Source organism: Hevea brasiliensis, chromosome 2 (genome assembly GCF_030052815.1).
Source record: "Hevea brasiliensis isolate MT/VB/25A 57/8 chromosome 2, ASM3005281v1, whole genome shotgun sequence".
Lineage (NCBI taxonomy): Eukaryota > Viridiplantae > Streptophyta > Magnoliopsida > Malpighiales > Euphorbiaceae > Hevea > Hevea brasiliensis.
In genome coordinates this window covers 1,144,712-1,165,121 of record NC_079494.1, presented here as the reverse complement: position 1 = coordinate 1,165,121, position 20,410 = coordinate 1,144,712, and the positions used below count along the sequence as shown (strand labels likewise).

The 20,410-nt window shown below is 33.2% G+C and overlaps 1 protein-coding gene across 6 annotated transcripts; it reads right to left on the bottom strand.

The window, feature by feature from the left end:
- Positions 1–465: 465 nt before the first annotated feature.
- LOC110660983 (BTB/POZ domain-containing protein At2g30600) lies at positions 466–7,101 on the bottom strand. Of its 6 annotated transcripts, none has more exons than XM_021819462.2 (13): positions 6,883–7,098; positions 5,389–6,205; positions 4,907–5,236; positions 3,892–4,122; positions 3,375–3,536; positions 2,648–2,860; positions 2,516–2,563; positions 2,359–2,420; positions 1,715–1,847; positions 1,558–1,632; positions 1,393–1,473; positions 927–995; positions 466–835 (listed from the first exon to the last, which is right to left on the bottom strand). In XM_021819462.2, the coding sequence occupies exons 2-13, from the start codon at positions 6,187–6,189 to the stop codon at positions 617–619; spliced, it is 2,424 nt and encodes an 807-aa protein (XP_021675154.2). In that variant the 5' UTR covers positions 6,190–6,205; positions 6,883–7,098; the 3' UTR covers positions 466–616. The 6 variants fall into 6 exon arrangements, with proteins under 6 accessions (XP_021675154.2, XP_057987210.1, XP_021675152.2 ...); XM_058131227.1 differs by having other exon boundaries at positions 2,359–2,417; positions 6,883–7,096; XM_021819460.2 differs by lacking the exon at positions 6,883–7,098 and adding an exon at positions 6,754–6,879.
- Between the last annotated feature and the right edge of the window lie 13,309 nt (positions 7,102–20,410).

Genomic DNA, 20,410 nt, shown 5'->3' with positions numbered 1-20,410 from the left:
AGATCATAATTTGCAAAACACCCTTTTCTAAATGATTGAGATTTAAAAATTTTGTATTTTCATTTTTTCTTTACATAATTTATATAATTTCAATTATATTATATTCTTTTATGTTTAAAGACCCTTCCTCATCCCTCATATTTTAATAATTTTATATTTATACCGCATTATCTTTCTACACAAATAAAAATTCATGCCATCTTTTCACGCATGTTAACAAACAAAACCAAACAATATAATACGATTACATTATAAACCATACGCTCAATCCGAACAGATGTAAATTTTTTAATTGGAAGTACAGAGCGTACATTTTATCGGCAGTCATTTTAGATGCTGAAATATTTAGTTTTGAAAGCAACTTCTTGATTTTATTTAAGAATGCAAAGATATTTTGTCAAGTAAAATTTTAAAAAAATTACAAGGAATTAAAAAAATGTCTTTCAAGATTATTGATCAAAGCAATTTAAAAATTCTTTTTTTTTTCTATCTTTATTTAGTACGGCATTTATAGAATTCCACTATTGTCATACTTGAGGGACTTTACATAATGGAAATCGGTCTCATGAGCATAACATGAAATTATTGCAAATAGATAATCCCATGGAAATCCTAATCAACGGAAGAAGCCATAGAGTTCCAAGTAGCAGATGCACAAGTTCCAGGGATCTGAAGCATCCACGGTAGGCCCAGTCAGAACAACCCTAAAGAATCTGAATGGAAGGAGGGAATTAGGCCCAGTTATGGCCCATGACGCAAACTGACCAGGCTTGCAAATTGTTTGATCGTATTCATGCACTCTCAAGTTCGTCCAAGTTTTCCCATCAAGAGAACCCTGCAATTACATTGAGATTTTGACAGATAGCAAGTCAATTTCATTGATAAGCATTCTGAGAAAAGTTAACAGGATGAAGATCATTTTTTACCTGAAAATTCCAAGATCTTATGTAGGCTCTTGATCCATCTTGTCTCAGAGTATAGTAGTTGCACACGAGCTGCATCAACCACACCTCTCACATATCAGCAGGTTCATTCCACTTCTCTTATATGCAACATGAGTGATTTATATGAAAGGAAGATTATGATATTCCGTCAGGATAAAAGAGAGAATCATTATTATTTTCTCATATAATCATTAGATAGGGGAAGAGTAAGAGGAGTGTTTGGTGCTTTAGTCATCAAAAGCAGAGTTACACTAACACAAGCATTTTACAACTGCCTGGCCCAAAAGAGGAAAAAAGTTATCTTAAGATTGCATATCAGATTTCTTCTGTTTCATGTAAACATGTAGACAATAGACAAAACTTAGAAGTACAATATTACCATTTAAGAAATATTGTAGATGATAAACCAAAAGATTTGTTGCTAAACAAACCAAGAGTAGAAGCAAACCTGGTGATCTTGACCAAGATCAATCATCCACCATACACATTTATTCCCATCTTCCATCCGAGGCCCAGCAATACATGTTCCCTAATGCATAAAAGAGGATTTGTTAACTGTAATCAAAGAAATAATAAGCAAGTAATTTACAGATGCACAAGTTTATCTACCTACCTGGTAAGTTCTTGATACCAAGGCCTTTGGGTCAGTGTATCTTGAAGTGGGACTGCTTGCCGTAATTGTTATTCGCTGGAACATGCAATTAACAGTAAGAACCACTGTATCATACATGTTCCATTCATCTATTATAAAAGAATGCCAAAAAATTCACCTTTGCCAAAACAGGATTAACCCACTGGTGTTCTCCATAAGATGTACCAGCAAAGTACAGAACTCCATTACTGTCACCGTCATATATGTACTGGAGCTCCTTATAACTTGATCGCCTATGTTGAAACCGTATGCTGAAAAAGACAGAAGACGTTAGCTCTGACTTCTTCAAGCAACAGATCATCTTGAAATGATCACCACAGAACCATAGAGTGAAAAACATAATTGAAGTAACAAATAAGTCAAATACATTTACAACATTACTGTTAAGAGTTCCGATGCTCACTCGCCCATATGGAAGAAATCCCTCATAAAGCTAAAACAACATTTGGAGATTCAGAGTACAATTTTTCCCCTAAAGAAAATTTTTTCTCGGCCATTGCTGTATGCAATGTATTGAACAGATTTCCAATAAACAATAAACATTTGGCTCCAAGTAAAATTTGAGTTGCATCTTTCATAGAGACATGCATCTCTAGCATTAAAAAGATGACATCCAGCAATAGATGCATGTTCAAGTGAAATTTCTTGAGGTGCAACTGCAATCTCAGCTCTTCATTTACCATTCATGGTTGCAGGTGAAAGAAAATATTCATCAAGATCAAAACACGTGCAGAAAAATGACAATAAATTACAGATACCTACTTTTGGTCACTTCCTGCCCTTCCTAATCCAAATTCTACATAATTGATAGCCTCCCTCACCTGCTACGTTAACATGTAAGAGAATTAATAAAGAAAATAAATATCCATATAGACTTGTTCTACAAATGCTATACTCTCCAAAAAGACGTATAACTTACAATATTATAAAAAATGTGAACATGCTTGCTAAGATTGCTCTGCCCCAACTGCCAAAAAAAAATGATAGAAGCTTATAACCATATTCTTAATAGACTGGTCAAAAGTTATCTCCATATCCAGGGCCTACATACCTTCTGCAGCAAGTGATATGGAAGCAATGGAAATCGCACAAATGGCAATAAGTCACTAAGAGACGGAAGTCTCTCTTGAAAAATGAGGTCAGCAGTTGAATTTGCTAGTAGCTCATCCACCATCTCCCACCCACACAACTCCTTAGCTCTCATGCACCACATCAAAATTGCATTGAGAACTCTTTCTTCTGATGTTACTGTTAGTTCCTGATGCTGCAAAACCCACAATTTGTTATAGGAATGTTGATGATTGACTTGTCATATTTCCACAAAGAATTACTCCGAAGGGAAGAAAGCTAATCGATAGAGGGTATTTTCTACATAACACCTAAGCATACCAATTTAAAAAACTAAAGGGAAGAAGCCACTGTCCATAAGGTTTTAGAAATGGAACACCTAAGTGATGAGTTAAACTTTCATTTCAAATCCACCACATGACCTGTCCAACTCCTTGAGTGCCTAATATATTTGCTTCAAAATTTGTCAAATCAGTATCTATACTATCTACTTTAGCAACTACCTAATTTTGTCAAACATGCTAAATTACCTAACACCCCATTTTCTTTATAACTCACTAATCAACAACAGAGCAGTAAATCACTTTCCACCACTAGCCTGACTCTTTAAGCAGGTAATTGTAGAGAGAGCATATACATTTCCATGCATTCATAAACCTCAGTTAAACCCTCAATTCTCAAAGTTGATGCCTTGAAAAGTGAGAACCCACCTGAATGATACTGCTAAAAGTTGTATCATCTAACAAGATGAAGTCAAGGCTTGCAGTTGTACAATAATCAAAGTGCATTGCACATTTCCTCACACAGGTTTCTTCAATGAGTTTACATGATGGTAATGATGAAACCGCAAGCAAGATTGGACATTCCGAGTCCTGCAACAAAGTTCAACAGTTAGCTTCTAAAGCAATAGCCCAATTGACTTCCGAAATTTGTCTGCTTCGTCTTCCATTAAACTTGTGCATAATAGAAAAAATTGTTGTTGTGTGACCTTCTTCCACTAGGAGAACTCCAACCCTGCATATAATATGTACATGAAAGGTATCAATATCTTATAATTCGATATCAGAAAAGGGATCTCTTCTTTTGTTTTCAGAAGTCCGAAACCGCAGTCACTTCTCCGTTCTTTTAATTGTAGTCAGACAAGAAGCATATCATAACAGCAAACATAATTATTATTCTAACAAAAACTGCTGGATTAAATTTTCTGGTAAGATAAAGTTTAACTACCTCCGAGAGGCATTCTAAAAGTGTTTTGCAGCATTCCTGATAAAGAAGAGTGACCCCAAACTTGTCAGCTAATAAAAGAAGTTGAAGTAACAAGTTTCCAAAATCCATGGTATCTTCCAAACTGATTTCCCCACTGTACATGAAGTCAAGCATAATCTTGAATGCTTCTGGTGAGACATCACTTAAAGAGACCTCCGAGGAACTACTCTCCCTCATTCCATTTGTGAACATCTGCATTACAACAATTTTCTTTAGTAATGATCCATTTGATTTGGAATTTTTTTTAAATTAAAAAAATGCACAAACACACCAAATTGATTGCCAATTCAGAACCAAACCACAGCAGAATAACTACAAACAGAGATGGCAGATAATGACAAGTATCCGATATTTGTGTTAGGTCAGTCACTAAAAAATTCAAAGATTATCGTCTTAAGCACTCTTAAAGTTTCTATTTATTGGCATCAGCACTAAAATGTTTCAGACTGATCATGACAAAAGTATTAAGATATCGCCTTCAACTCATTATGAGCTCAGCACGTAGAAGAAAAGTAATATTAATATTGAACAAACAAAGTTGTTTCATACAAAAATAGATATACAAATAAAAAAAAATTTAAAATGATATATTGGATTTTAATGTCCAGGATACTTGATGATTATCCAAAAGAACCATAAGCTAAAATCATAAAATCAATTGTAAGAAAAACCATCCTTGTGCCAGTTCATTTTAAGATTGGATTGCTAACTCTATATTATATATTGCACATAGTTGCAAACGAATAGTCAAACTCATTCAATAAACTAAGCTTAACAATCAATAAACTAAGCTTAGCAATCCAATTCATTTGATGAAATAATAGTTGTTTTAGCTGTTAATATGTTAATAACTTTCATAACCATGAAAACATTTGCATGTCAGAAGTTTCATTCTAAAATTTCCTAAATCATGCTACTTAAAGCATTAAGGATGTGAAGGAGACACCATAGCAGCAAGAAGATAAAGATTATTCACCTTTGCGAACGGGATACTCCATAAACTTAGAATGACTCTATGAGGCTGGGCAACAAGACCATGGCCTTCGATATAAATGTTTACATCACTGTACTGTGCAGCTGAATGCAATTTTTTGAGCTTTAGCACATTGATGGGGAGTCCGAAGGGGAAGGTGGCAGAACAGTGGGGCCAAGAGTTTGGATATGATAATTCCACATTCCTACCAGAATCAAACAACTTCTTATTCAGTTGAAACCGTTCCACGGTTTCTTCACATTGCTTTGCCAATGGCATGACTTCGAATTGTCGGCTCAAAGCCCACAATGAACCAAGTTGTGATTCTGAAATCTAAATTAAAGATGGAAAGAAATGGTGAGAAAATGGGGTCAAAAGACACTCAAAGTGGATCTTGCAGCAAGCTTTCATAAAAGGAACAAATATCACAAGAAAACTAAACCGAGTGACTATTGAAAACTGGAAATAGAAAATGAAAATGGTACCTGGGTGTGGCCTGTATAGATAAATTGAAGAAGTGCATGGAGAGTTGGATAAGTTAAATCCTTCAGCTGAAGGACATTTTCATTTGACGGACTCAAAGGAAAATTACCAGATGCTTGCAAGATAACCTTATGAGCAGGGACAGGCCTTTCTTCCTCACCAACAACAAAGAACATATCCGATAATTCCCAACTCTCTAGGAAATTATCAAGCCCCCATTTATCATATTCAATTTGTTCATCTTCCAACTCCTCTTCACTGTCCTCCTTTCCCTCATATTCTCCAGAATCAACTTGCTTCCACAGTAACATATGATTCTGAGGCAATGACAACACATTGACATTTCTATAGCCAACATGTTTATCCCAGCTACTGAGCCCAACATAACGAACACTGCAATTTGGATTTGAATCTAGCCACTGAAATACAAGATTCTGAAAAGGGTATCTTCCCTTGCCAATACTAATCAACCCATCATAAATACAGATCCAGTAACTTTGAAAAGCAGAAGAGCAGCATAGACCGATACCTTCCACATCAACCTCAGTTTTCCCATCAACCTCAATTTTCAATCTTCTATTCCTATGACTCCCAAGAATCACAGTATAATGAGGACTATCATCCCTCTTGTAATGGTAGTGCTGGCTCCCCACATTCTCCCTAAACACTAAAGTGACATCATTATGAGCAAAAGCATCAAAAGCCACGCAACCTCTCCCTGCTTCCCGGAATTTCAAATCCTTTCTCCAAGCACACTGGAATGGTGCTACTGTGAGGAACTTTTTCTCCTTCTCTTCCATCATCTCTCCTTTATCCTTACTGAAAAAACAATATTCTGTGCTCACTTAACACTCACTACAAAATCAGCAAATATTTATAGACCAGAAAGAAATCCTTATTGAGATACCAAGAAAAGTAGCACCTTATCTACCAGGAAAGAATAGACAGGTTCGTCACTTGAAAAGAAAAACAAAAAAACAATAAGGATTTTAAAGCCGCTCAGATTTTAAGCCAATTAACCGGATGTAACGGGTTTGAGGGTCACATAAAGGAAACCAATCAACATCAATTAAAGGAGAACCCACAGAGCATAAACTCTAGAATCAGAAGCTGATTTGTAATACAGTGATGAGTTTGAATAAAGCCAAATAACAAATGAAATATCGCTATCAGAGAAGAACCCAGAAACGGACAGACTCCACCCAACTTGACGAAAAATCTCAACCCACAAAATAGCTTCTAGGCATGGACAAAAAACTGGATATCAATCCTACACCACAATCTTATGCAAGGACAATAACAGTACAAAAATATCTCTACAATAAATAAAATATTCATAAATATAAATATAAATAAGAAACCCTTACATCGATTCTGAAAAAAAAAATCCCAGAAAATGACGAACGAAAAGTCCACAGGCATATATGGAAATACCAAAATATCAAAATACCAAAGCCCATATCGATAAGATTGGCTGGTGTTCATTTTCTTGTTACCTGGCAGAATATTCAAAAGGGTTCGGTATCAACAACTTGGATCCGAAATATGGTGGACATGAAAGTTAGATATATTTTGATCAAAATTGAAAAAGACGGATAGTGAAAGAAGAACGTTATAGGACTTATACGAGAGAAATGCCCATGAAAGTATAGGATTAGAGAAAGGTTTTACCGAAAATTGTTCCTGGATTACACTATTGCAGGATTAGGATGATTCAACAAATTAAGTGGCGACTCATGGATAAAACGTGGCAGTATCTCTGACAAAGTCGATCTTGGGTCCGATACTCCTATTTTTCGAATAGCTATTAATTAATACTAACTCAATCCAATTTAATTAAATTTTTATTTTAAAATTTTATTTAGATAATTATATAAATTTTTTTTTTAATTTTAAATTAAATTCTTATAAAATGTATAATATTTTTCGGTTGTATTTTATTATTCTCCTTTAAGTCACATTAGGCCTATTTCTTCTTTTCTTTTTATCTTTTAATTTAATGTATTTTACTTGTCTAATTAGAGCCTCCGTATGTTTATACTCTACATGACCAAATCACCTCAATTTTCCTTATCTCAACTTATCCTCAATTGGCACCACTCTTAATTTTTCTCTAATATTCTCATTACTAATTTTATCTAGTCTAGTATAACCACTCGTCCACCTTAACATACTCATCTCTACAACTTTAATCTTAGACACATGCGACTTATTTATTGCCCAACACTCACTACCACATAACATGGCCGATTATATAGCAGTATGGTAAAATTTTTCTTTCAGCTTATTGAAAATTTTGCGATCACATAAAACTCCCGTGGCACGTCTCCACTTCAACTATCCGGCTTTAATCTTATGATTAACATCCTCCTCATATTCCCCATCTACTTAAAGGATTGAGTTGAGATATTTAAATTGATTACTTTGGGGCAATACTATTCTATCCAAATTAACTCCTTTCCTATCACTAGTTCGGCCTTCATTGAACTTGCAATGCATGTATTTTGTCTTCGTTCTACTTAACTTAAAACTCTTTGACTCTAGAGTACTTCTCCAAAGCTATAATTTTCTATTGACTCCTTTTCGTGTCTCATCTATCAGAATTATATCATCCGTAAACATCATGCACCAAGAGATATTCTCTTGTATAAGTTCCGTCAATTTATCTAGAATTAATGTAAAAAGGTAAGGGCTCACAACTGAACCTTGGTGTAATCCAACTGAGATAGAAAAATCTCTTATGTCCCCTTCTACTGTACTCACAATAGTAGTTGCTCATTCATACATATCTTTTAACACTTGTATGTACCTAATAGATACCCTCTTTTATTTCAACACTCTCCATAAGACATCTCTTAGAATACTATCTTAAGTCTTCTCCAAATCGATAAAATCATATGTAGATCTTTTTTCACATATCTATATTTTTTCATCAAACTTCTAATAAAAAAGATCACTTCCATAATTAAACAATCGAGTATGAAGCCATCACTTCCATAGTTGAACAATCGGGCATGAAGTCAAATTAATTGAGGGAGATATAAGTGTCATGATGCAGTCGATGTTCCACAACTCTTTCCCACAACTTCATAGTATGGCTAATGAGTTTAATTCCCTTATAGTTTGAGTAACTTTATATGTCTCTTATTTTAAAATAGGTACTAAAATACTCTTCCTCTATTCATCAGGCATTTTCTTTGAGTTTAGAATCTTATTAAATAATTTAGTTAATCATGTCACTCCCACATCTCCCAAACACTTCCACATTTTAATTAGTATTCTATCAGGTCTACATGCTTTACCCACTTTTATTCTCTTAAGTTTTTCCTTTACTTATGAAGATATCCTTCTAATGTAATTCACATTCTTTTCTATTGCTTTGTAGTCTATATTCAAGTTATTACCACTTTGACTATTATTAAAGAGGTCATCAAAATAATTTCTTCATCTTTTTTTAATGTTTTCATCTTTCACCAACACTTTTTCTTCTTTATCCTTAATACACCTGACTTAATTGAGATCTTGATATTTATTTTCTCTCATCCTTACTAATCTATAAATATCTTTCTCTTTTTTTTTTTAATTTCAAATTTCTCATATAATTTTTCAAATGCCTGCGCTCTTACTTGATTAACCATCTTTTTTGCCTCTTTCTTTGCTATATTGTATTATTCATAAGCCTCATTATTATCATACTTAAGTAATTTCTTATACCATTTCCTCTTTCTTTTCACTGCCTTTTGTATTTCCTCATTTCACCACCATCTTTCTTTTGAAGGTGGTCCATATCCTCTATACTCTACAAGTACTTTTCTAACTATTTCTCTAATCTTTGATATCATCTGTATCCACATACCATTGGCCTCGACGTCCAGCTTCCATGCTTCGGACTCGAGAAACTTATTTTTGAACTTCATTTGCTTTACTTCTTTGAACTCCCATCACTTTGTTTGAGCTACAATATTTCTTTTAGTCTTACTTGAATTATTCTTAAACTTGACATCAAAGACCTCTAATCGATGTTGACTTGTTAAAGCCTCTTCTGGAATAACCTTGCAATCCTTGCATAGATCTTTATTTGTCTTCCTGGTTAAGAGGAAATCAATTTAGCTTTTATATTGTCCACTTTTGAAAGTCACTAAATGCAACTCCCTTTTTATAGAGTAGGTATTTGCTAGTATTAGGTTGTACGCCATGACAAAATTTAGGATACTTTTCCCCTCTTCATTTCGGCTATCAAAATCAAAATCTCTATGAACATTTTCATAACCTTGCTTACTACTTCCTACATGTCTATTCAAATCTTCATTAATGAGAACATTCTCTTCATTCGATATACTTTGCATTACATCATCCATATCTTTTCAAAACCTTTATTTACTCTCACTATCTAGTCCTATTTGTGGGGCATAAATATTATCTCCGTTTATCATTTCTTTTTCTAGTACTCGTTTTACTAGTATAATTCTATCTCCTACTCTTTTCACTATTATTACGGCATCTTTCAATGTCCTGTCTATAATCATGTCCATTTTGTTCTTGTTCCTCTCATTTTCGGTAAATCACAGTTTGTATCCTGAATTACCCACTTCCTTGTTTTTCTCTTCTACCCATTTAGTCTCCTGAATGCAAGCAATATTCACTATTTTTCTTTTTAAGGTATCCACAAGATTCATTAATTTTCTTGTAAGTGATCCAATATTCAAAGTACAAACCCTGATTCTCCTCCTATTCTGTTTTTTCCTAATTAATCTCCTTCTATGATATCTTATATTATCCTTTATACCTATCTTGTGTTCTATTCTACTATCTGTTCTACTATCTATTCTATGGACTAACTTCTTTACCCACACCTGTCCATGATATGGGAACCCTTACTCATTTAACACCACACCCGAGCACCGATATGGCTCGTCTTTTTCGGTGTACGCCCTACACCCTTGCATATTTTTCACTAAACCGGGCTCTGAAGTAGCGCGTAGTAAGTAGAGGACACCACAACATTTATATCATAAGAATCCATATCATGAGGTATGACGAAATTTTTACGCTGGTTGTCATCTACAGCAACCCTCCTCTTTAATCCAGGCTTGAGACCGGTTAAGCACAAATTACTTAGGCGGAGTTCTAAATTAATGCTAAATTAAATTGAAATTTAAAAAGTAAATTTATTGTTTTTATAGTAAATTATGTATCTAAATTAATGAATTTATGATATTTTTAAAACAATTTATTGATTTAATTTAATTTAAGATTAAATTTTTTTAAAATGTAATTATTAATTTTAATTAAAAATAAATTAAAATTAAAAAATATTGCAATTTTAATTTTAAGTTTTTTAAATCTTAAATAATAATTATCAATTTCCATTCAAAACCAATCCAATCACCCCTCTAACCATTGTTTGTAGATTGAAAATGTGGGTAAAATTGGGCTAAATTTTGTTTGAATAGTTGGGCTTTCTATTTGAAGACCTAGTGTTATTGCTTTTAGCATCACTTCTACTTTGCAGTTCAGTTATGCCCTATCCCAATATCAGGCTCTTCAGTCTATTTTTTGACATTATTCTTTGGTATTTATACCCTTGTTGATGTTTGATGGAAAAGAGATTAACAGAACCAAAGAGAAACATCCTACTGCACAACATCATGCCATGTTCAAACTTCAAATATAATATAATCAAGAAATATGTTAATGAATAATAAAACCTCCCCTCCCAGGGACAACTTTAGTTGCTCTATAATTCCCCAATTTGAATTGCTAGAATAAAGTTAGTTTCTTTATGCTCTATAATTCATCAAGTGTTTTCCTTTCTTCCCATCATTCTGCTTGTCCAGTAGAAAGTTAGTAGGCTCAGTTTTCACAGCATAGCCAAATTTGGATGTACTATACTTCCGATGTACACCTGTGAGCTTAACTCCGCCTAAGTAGTTTGTGCTTAGCTGGTCCCAAGCCCGGATAAAGGAGGAAGGTTGCAGTAGGTGACAACCAGCATAAAAATTTCGTCACACCTCGTGATATGGATTCTTACGATATAAATGTTGGGACATCCTCTACTTACAACAACGCGCTATATCGGAATTCAAGTATAATGAGAAATATGCAAGAGTATAGGGCATTCACCAAAAGCAATGCTCCATGCCGGTGCCCGGGTGTGGTGTTAAATGAGTAAGAGTTTCCACATCATGGACGGGTGTGAGTAAATAAGTTAGTCCATAAAACAAATAATAAAATAGATAGTGGAATAAAACACAAGATAGGAGATCAATTAGGAAGGAACAGGATAGGAGGAGAATCAAGATTAGTACTTGGAATGTTGGATCACTTATAAGAAAATTAATAGAGCTTGTGGATAACTTGGATAGGAGAATGGTGAATATTGCTTGCATTCAGGAGACTAAATGGGTAGAAGAAAAAGGTAAGAAAGTAGATAATTCAAGATACAAACTGCGATTTACCGAAAAAGAGAAAAACAAGAATGAAGTGGGCATGATCATAGACAGAACATTGAAAAATGTCATAATAACTGTGAAAAGAATAAGAGATATAATTATACTAGTAAAGCGAGTACTAAAAAGAGAAATAATAAATGTAATTAGTGCTTATACCCCACAAATAAAACTGGATAGTGAGAGTAAATAAATATTTTGGGAAGATATGAATGATCTAATACAAAGTATACTGAATGAAGAGAATGTTCTCATCGGTGGAGGTTTAAATGGACATGTAGGAAGTGATAGGCAAGGTTATGATTCATGGAGGTTTTAGTTTTGATAGCCGAAATGAGGAGTGAAAAAGTATCCTGGATTTTCCCATGACGTTCGACCTAATACTAACAAATACTTACTTTATAAAAAGGAAGTCGCATTAAGTGACGTTTAAAAGTGGACTTCCTCTTAACTAGAAATACAAATAGAGCTATATGCAAGGATTGCAAGGTTATTCTAGAAGAGACTTTAATAAGTCAATATCGGTTAGTGGTCTTGGATATCAAGTTTAGAAACAATTCAAGTAAGGTTAGAAGAAATATTGTAACTTGAACAAAGTGATTGGAGTTCAAAGGAGTAAAGCAAGTGAAGTTCAAAAATAAGCTTCTCGAGTCTAAAGCATGGAAGCTGGATGTGGAAGCCAATGTGTAACACCCCTCACCCATTTACATTGTAGCTGAGCAAAGCGTGCCACACGGTGTGCCGAAACACCTGATCTTATCTGATGTCATTACAGTTCTTTGTATATTTATTCAAAAATAGTTTAGGCACTAATGTTGTTTATTAAATCTAACTAGTGTAGTAAATATCACATATTTTCCATATTCACAATCTCAATCTCATTCATATTCAAAATCAACTCATATATCAACAGTGTTCAATTCCATTAAGCAACATAATTTGTCAACTAATTACATAAGTTCACAGTTTACATATTATGCAAATTGATTACATCATATACGTATTCAATACAATTTCTTAATTTGAATTACAATATAAGAAATAATTAAAATATATAAAATACATAGTATGCTTAATGTGAGCCCTATCTACATGCATTGCTGAGGAGGTGACAACCTTATACTCTTCTGACACTTCTACAGATCTGGACTCTAAAAATCTCAGTCGAAGTACCAGCACAAGGAAACAATTCCATCGCGCTAAACATTTCTGCTTAGTAGTGCAATAATATAACAAGAAATAATATATACAAATAAAGAAATAAATAAATCATAATTCAGATACTCAGGAATTAATTTAATTTGGTATGGTATTTCTAGCATCAACAATCTTATATACCAGTTTGTTCCTCTTTGGAAGTGCTAAGTCTATAACATTTTCGTAATAATACCCAGTATATAAATTATTCTAACTATATTGTATTTTAAGTCTCTATAGTTCAGCAAATTGTATTTTTGTTATGTTTCTATTGCTAATATCTTTTACTCATTTCATTCAATACTTAATTTAATTGTACTGAAATTTCCTTATACTTAACTTAACTTAACTGTTTCAATTGAATAATATTTTAATTGACTGCCCATGTAGCCTATACACTGACCAGACTGGATAAATGGTTAAAATAGCACTGGATACCTAGTACCTTGGGCTGTCACATCATCGGTCACAAAGTGTTTTCCGGTGTGCAAACAGTGTGTCTAAAAAGCCATATAATCAATTAGTAAGGCAATAAGCCGAGTATCATAAACATAATCCGTATAGCCATAGGCTATTAAAAACATAATCCGTATATAAAGGAGCGAAAGCATGAAAAACATAAGTTTAGATCATTGAATTCAAAAATTTTTCATCTAGGGTCACATGCATCATGCAATATTCATTTTTATCTATTTGATTTCAATAATAAACAGCATATTAAAACTTTTTTAATATGTTTTTGGATCTACATTTGCTATTTAAGATTTTAGAATTAACAAATTAATTCATTAGAACCCTAGATTAGATCAAGAATAAATGCACTAACCTTTTTGATGCAGTGCAGTGTGTTTGGCACCTTTGGGATGCGCCTAGGACACTAAATGTTGTCCCTCTAGCTTATCCACACCAGGATCACCAATGGTAGCCCCTTGAACAGCTTCTCAAGCCTTTTCAATCAATTAAAAATTCAGATTTTGCCTTTTGAGAGATTACAAATATATACAGGACACTAGAAACGATTTCTAGTATTTTTAATTCAAAAGAATGTTGGCTATTCTCTTTAAATTGATGAGAGATGAAGAAGAAGAGAAGGAAGAGGTGCTTTGGGTGGCGGCACCAATGATACAAATAGCATATTGTATTTTTTCTTTTCATCCTTTCCCTTATAAAGCTAGGTCACCACTTAAAACCCTTGCCACATGTCACCTTCTGATTGGCTCTTAGTTTAATTGACCCAATCACATTGTGCCAAGTGTTAAACTAAGATTTAATCTTGTCTTTAATCATCTTACATGATTAAAAGACAATTGACAAGCTTATGTGTAGTGCCATGTGTTACCATCTCATGGTGCCACATGTCACCCCATGAAATGACCAAAATACCCTTGTGTCTTAATTTTGAGTTCTCAACCCAAAATAATTATTTCTCTTCTTCTAATCAATTTATATTAAATATAAATTAATTAATTAATCTCTATTAATTAATTTCTCATAATTAAATTCATATTTAAACACTTTCAATATAAATTTAACTTATACAATACATCCAATAACCTAGATTTGGTTTCAAGTCATGCTAGGGGCTTTGCAATCTAATTGCAAACCAAACCTATTTAATTAATCAATTAAACTCTTTAATTAATCAATTAATTCATATTTAATTTGGCGATTACTTGTATATGTGTGTGACTCACTAGGCTCATCACTAATTGGCAATGAGACATGATATCAACTCTTAATATCATCAGAATTCTTTCTTACCATAAATGATTTATCTAAATCATTTTATGCGGCTCATAGACTATGGTTAACACCTAGCATAGCATGCCATAGCCACCCAATCAGTAATAAAGTTTACCTTAAATAAACCTATAATTATATGTTACCATGCAATAGAATCTCTCTGTTACAAAATCCCAATTCGAGCTGGAGTCATGGTTTATGTCAAACCCCATTTGCTATGAATATTATGTTCTCTTTTAATTCCAGTTCTTGATTAAAAAGATTTTCTCATCAGAAACTCTTTTCTGATTAAATCTATCTGTCTTGGCCAGGAACTTGAAACATCAAGAACAATTAAATGAACATAGGATTTTATCCCCATTTACTTAGGTTAACAGATTCCATCTTGATCAACACCTACCTCCATATATAACTAGTAGGAGCAAACACATGCCCATATACCCATATACAGTACAAGTATGAAAGCAGTATCAAACTCAAATCACCTATATACAAGATAACTGTGCTATCTCAGGTCTAAAGATTATATGCACTAATATGATTTATGACAATACATTGATAAGAGTAAACTCCATGTGCTTGTCATAAATGTCACTAGTTCGACCTACTTATCATATATAAGTGCCTATCATATTTGTTATATGGCATGAGACTCACCATTCCATCTTATTTACATCTCACATAAATAACTTGGGAACAAACATGATTATAATCTTTCTGGATAAGTCATGTCCTTATTGTGAAGTATCCTCAATTGTGAACCTATTTATAATACTTTGTGCTAGAAATACTATCACTCATATTCTTAACAACTTAAGAATAAAATTTTTAACAAAATATCAATGGACCTTTTCTATTACACATAAATATATTATGTAAACGAAAAAGTGAAAATGCCTTTTATTAATAAAATATGTACAAGATACATACTAAATGATATGCTCTAGGGCATACTACTAACAATATCATAGGCTATTAAAAACATAATCCGTATAGCCATAGGCTATTAAAATCCTTACAGCTGTCAGTATCTATTGGCATGCCAACCTATCCAAACTAGTCAACTAGGCAATACTAGGGCATTTACAAGCTTAAACATTTAGTTCTTTATTTTAAGGTTTATAGGTCATTAAACCTTTCACTAGTCAACGAAAATGTTAACAATTTTTATGCATCATGGATAGGTTGATTCTAATATCAACATGTCACAATTCGCATTTCAATATGCTGCCAGTATAGTGCAATTTATAATTCTCACAAGTTGGCATTTATTGCCAAATTATTTGTAGGCTTCATTGCATATTATTGTCAATTTTTCAGTTTTAGTGTGCTAGATTGGTCTACCTAAATGTCCTATTTCCATTGTTTTTTAGTTTCTGGTAAAAAAAGTAAATTTGTAGCTCTATGTTTTATTGAACTTTTGGCACATATTTCAGGTCATTCTAAGTTGTATAGACCAAGATATAGTCAATTTACTAAAACTGGACAGATTACATTTTCAATGCAACTTTAGGTCATTTTTAGGTCAAGTTCAATTCTGGCAGATTTAGTACCCTAACTTGGGCAAATAATTTAACTTAGTTTTAGTCATTTATGGGCTTTGGTGTCTTCATAAGAGCTATAGCTCTATGTCCAATCTTTCCATTGATATAAATTTCAGGTCATTTGGACCTGTTTTGAGTGAGTTATGGTCAAATGAGTGACTACTGTTTATATGGTCAAATTCTGGGTTGCAATGGTTTTGGATAGTTTTGATACCTCAATTTGTGCAAGCTATTTAACTTAGTAAATGACATTTCTGGGTTCTCTGATCTTCATCAAAGTTGTAGCCTTACGTCTAAGCTTTCTAGTGGTATAAATTTCAGGTCATTTGGACTTATTTTGAGTGAGTTAGTCATTTGATTGACTATTGTTCATATGGTTAAAAATTATGGGTTTGCAATGTTTCTGGACAGTTTTGATACCTCAATTTGTGCAAGTAATTTGTCTTAGTAAATGGCATTTTTGGGTTCTATAATCTTAACCAAAGTTGTAGCCCTATGTCTAAGCTTTCCATCGGTATAAATTTCAGGTCATTTGGACTTGTCTACCGGGAGTTATGATTATTTGATTGACTACTATTTATATGGTCAAAAATTCTGGGTTCACTAATGGCAATCAGAATTTGGTCACTTTCTAGGTAGAATTTTGGCAATATTTATACATGAAAGTTGACTTATTTTATGTCTAGTTTCACCTTCAATTGGCTTCATACCAATTGAGTTCACCATTTTGCACTTATAACTTAATTTAGGTACTGCCGACAATATACAACCTGCACATGAAAATCATACTCCCAATTTGACAATTCTTCTCCTCCCAATACTTTAATATTCTTTCATGGCACTTCTATAATATTCTTTCATGGCACTTCTATATATATTCAACACAATTCCAGTAAAGCAATTTGGGCAGAATACTCAAGTGCTCAATGTACACAATACACCGTTAATTTTCAACATTTAATTCAACCCAAATTCAATATACATCAACACCTAAATTACACATACACTTCCATGGCAATTACACATACTGCCCCCAATTCAATGCCATCATAATTCATCAATAAATTTCATAAATTCACACACAATTTCATAAGGTTAAAGGGTGCCAAACATGGCAGTTTACTAAGATATTTAATTTTCCCTTTCAAACCTCTAAATTCAAATACTAACATTAACATACACATAAAATTAACTTGCTAGAACTTTTAATTACTTCAATCAACATCAATTCCCATGAATTTCATGTGAGAACAAATCAAACCCCTTTCATCACCATGGCTGCCGAATTTAAGGTTTACCAAAACTCAATCATTTTCTCAATTTTTCTTAACCATTTAACTTGTTTCAACTTCAACACAACTTTTATTTAAGGTAGATAAGAAAATTAGCACTAACCTTTTATGAAGCTTGATCAAAGCTCAACTATTCCTCTTCAAATTAACATCAATCTCTTCCTTATGATGTGAGGAGCAAAGTTAATGAAGCAAGCTTTGGGGTTTAAGTTGAAAATGGTGAAGATTATGGAGCTTCTGAAGGTTTCGGCTATGGAGGAATTTGGGACCTCAATTCGGCATGGAGAAGATGAAGCAGAAACTAAATTGCTTAGTGGACATACACATGTCCCTTAATGAGTTTAAATACCCCTTAGTGCTCCACTATAGTTTAATTAAACAATATTATATGTTAAAGTTTTGATTATTCAAATTATACCCCATTTCTTGCACTATTATTATAATGTACCACAATTTTAATTTTTATGACATTTTCAAAGTGTGATATCACTCATTTTTAATGGACATTGAGGTCAAAAGGCAACCCTAAGTGTCAAATGACCAAAATGCCCCTCTTCGGGTTGTACTTCAAATTTTTCGATGCTACCGATTAGGTCCTTGACCTGCCGATTTCTTTAATTTTCGTTTTTCATTTATAATAACTTATTAATTTTTCTTTGACATTTTCAATTTCAATTACACCTCATTAAACCTTTAATTATGTCCCGAAAATATTTTTCAGGGTTTCCCACGGTCTAGGGCTAGTCGACGGTCTTCGCCGTAACTTCTCGATGCGGTCATCCATCGCTACGGTTTCAGCTCGCTTAACTTAATCACATTTTATCTCTTTTATTTTTTCTTAATTTTTCTCATCACATATTTTATTAGTTTATACTTCTTCACTATCATTACAGTGTAGTTCTAGACATTCCAACTTTTCGGGGCAAACATTAGCCGTTGGAACAGTAGGACGTACAGACTACGAAAATGAGGGTATTACATAATAGTATATGGATATAGATGGGATCAAAAATTAGAGAAGTAGCTAGAAAAGTACTTAGAGAGTCTAGAGGATATGGACCACCCTCAAAAGAGAGATGGCGATGGAATGAGGAAGTACAAAAGGCAGTGAAGAGAAAGAGGGAATGGTATAAGAAATTATCTAAGTGTAATAATAATGAGGCTTATGAATAGTACAAGATAACAAAGAAATAGACAAAAAAGGCGGTTAGTCAAGTAAGAGCACATGCCTTTGAAAAGTTATATGAAAAACTTGGAATTAAAGAAAGGAATAAAAATATTTATATATTAACAAGGAGGAGAGAAAATAAATATCAATATCTTAATCAAGTTAGGTGCATTAAGGATAAAGAAGGAAAAGTGCTAGTGAAAGATAAGGACATTAAAGAAAGATAAAGAAATTATTTTGATGATCTCTTTAATAATAGTTAAAGTGGTAATAGCATGAATATAAACTACAGAGCAATAGAAAATAATATGAATTATACTAGAATAAATAGATCTTCAGAAGTAAAGGAAGCACTTAAGAGAATGAAAGTGGGTAAAGCCTATAGACCCGATGGAATACCAATTGAAGTGTGAAAGTGTTTGAGAGATATAGGAGTGACATGGTTAATTAAATTATTTATTAAGATTTTAAACTCGAAGAAAATGTCTGATGAATAGAGGATGAGTATTTTAGTACCTATTTTTAAAAATAAGAGAGATATACAGAGTTACTCAAACTAATAAAGAATGAAACTCATAAGCCATACTATAAAGTTATGAGAGAGAGTAGTGGAACATCGACTATGTCATGACACTTCTATCTCCCCCAATCAATTTGGCTTCATGCCTAGTCATTCAACTATGAAAGCGATTTTTCTCATTAAAAGCTTGATGGAGAAATATAGAGATGTGAAGAAAGATCTTTATGCAGTTTTTATCAATTTGGAGAAGACTTATGATAGTATTCTAAGAGATATTTTATGAAAAGTGATAGAACCAAAAAGGGTATCTATTAGGTACATACAAATGTTGAAAGATATGTATGAAGGAGCAACTACTATTGTGCACACAATGAGAGGCGATACAAAAGATTTCCTATCTCAGTTGGATAACACCAAGGTTCAGCTGTGAGCTCTTACCTTTTTACATTAGTTCTAGATGAATTGACGAAACTATACAAGAGAGTATCTCTTGGTGCATGATGTTTGCGGATGATATAGTTATCATAGATAAAATGCGAGAAGGAGTCAATAGAAAGTTAGAGCTTTGAAGGAGTACTGTAGAGTCAAAGGGCTTTAAGTTAAGTAGAACGAAGATATAATACATGCATTGCAAGTTCAGTAAAGGCCAAACTGGTGATAGGGAATGAGTTAGTTTGGATGGAGTAGTATTGTCCCAAAGTAATCACTTTAAATATCTCAGCTTAATTCTTCAAGTAGATGGGGCATGTGAGGAGAATGTTAGTCATAGGATTAAAACCAGATAGTTAAAGTGGAAATGTATTACGGGAGTTTAATATGATTACAAGATTCCCAATAAGTTAAAAGAAAAATTCTACCGTACAGCCATATGACCGGCCATATTATATGGTAATGAGTGTTGGATAATGAAAGAGCTGTATGTGTCTAAGATGAGAGTTGAGAAGATGAGAATGTTAAGATGAATGAGTGGCCATACTAAACTAGATAAAGTCCGTAATGAGAGTGTTAGAGAAAATGTAGGAGTGGTGCTAATTGAGGATAAGTTGAGAGCAGAGAGATTGAGGCGGTTTGGTCATGTGAAGCGTAGACATACGAAGGCTCCAGTTAAACA

Excerpts from the sequence above, each read along its gene's own strand:
- LOC110660983 (XM_021819462.2), bottom strand. The coding sequence starts at position 6,189 with ATGATGGAAGAGAAGGAGAAAAAGTTCCTCACAGTAGCACCATTCCAG. Across the intron at positions 5,237-5,388 it reads TCTATACAGGCCACACCCAG|ATTTCAGAATCACAACTTGG; the intron begins GTACCATTTTCA and ends TCTTTAATTTAG. Across the intron at positions 2,421-2,515 it reads TTCACATTTTTTATAATATT|CAGGTGAGGGAGGCTATCAA; the intron begins GTAAGTTATACG and ends ATGTTAACGTAG.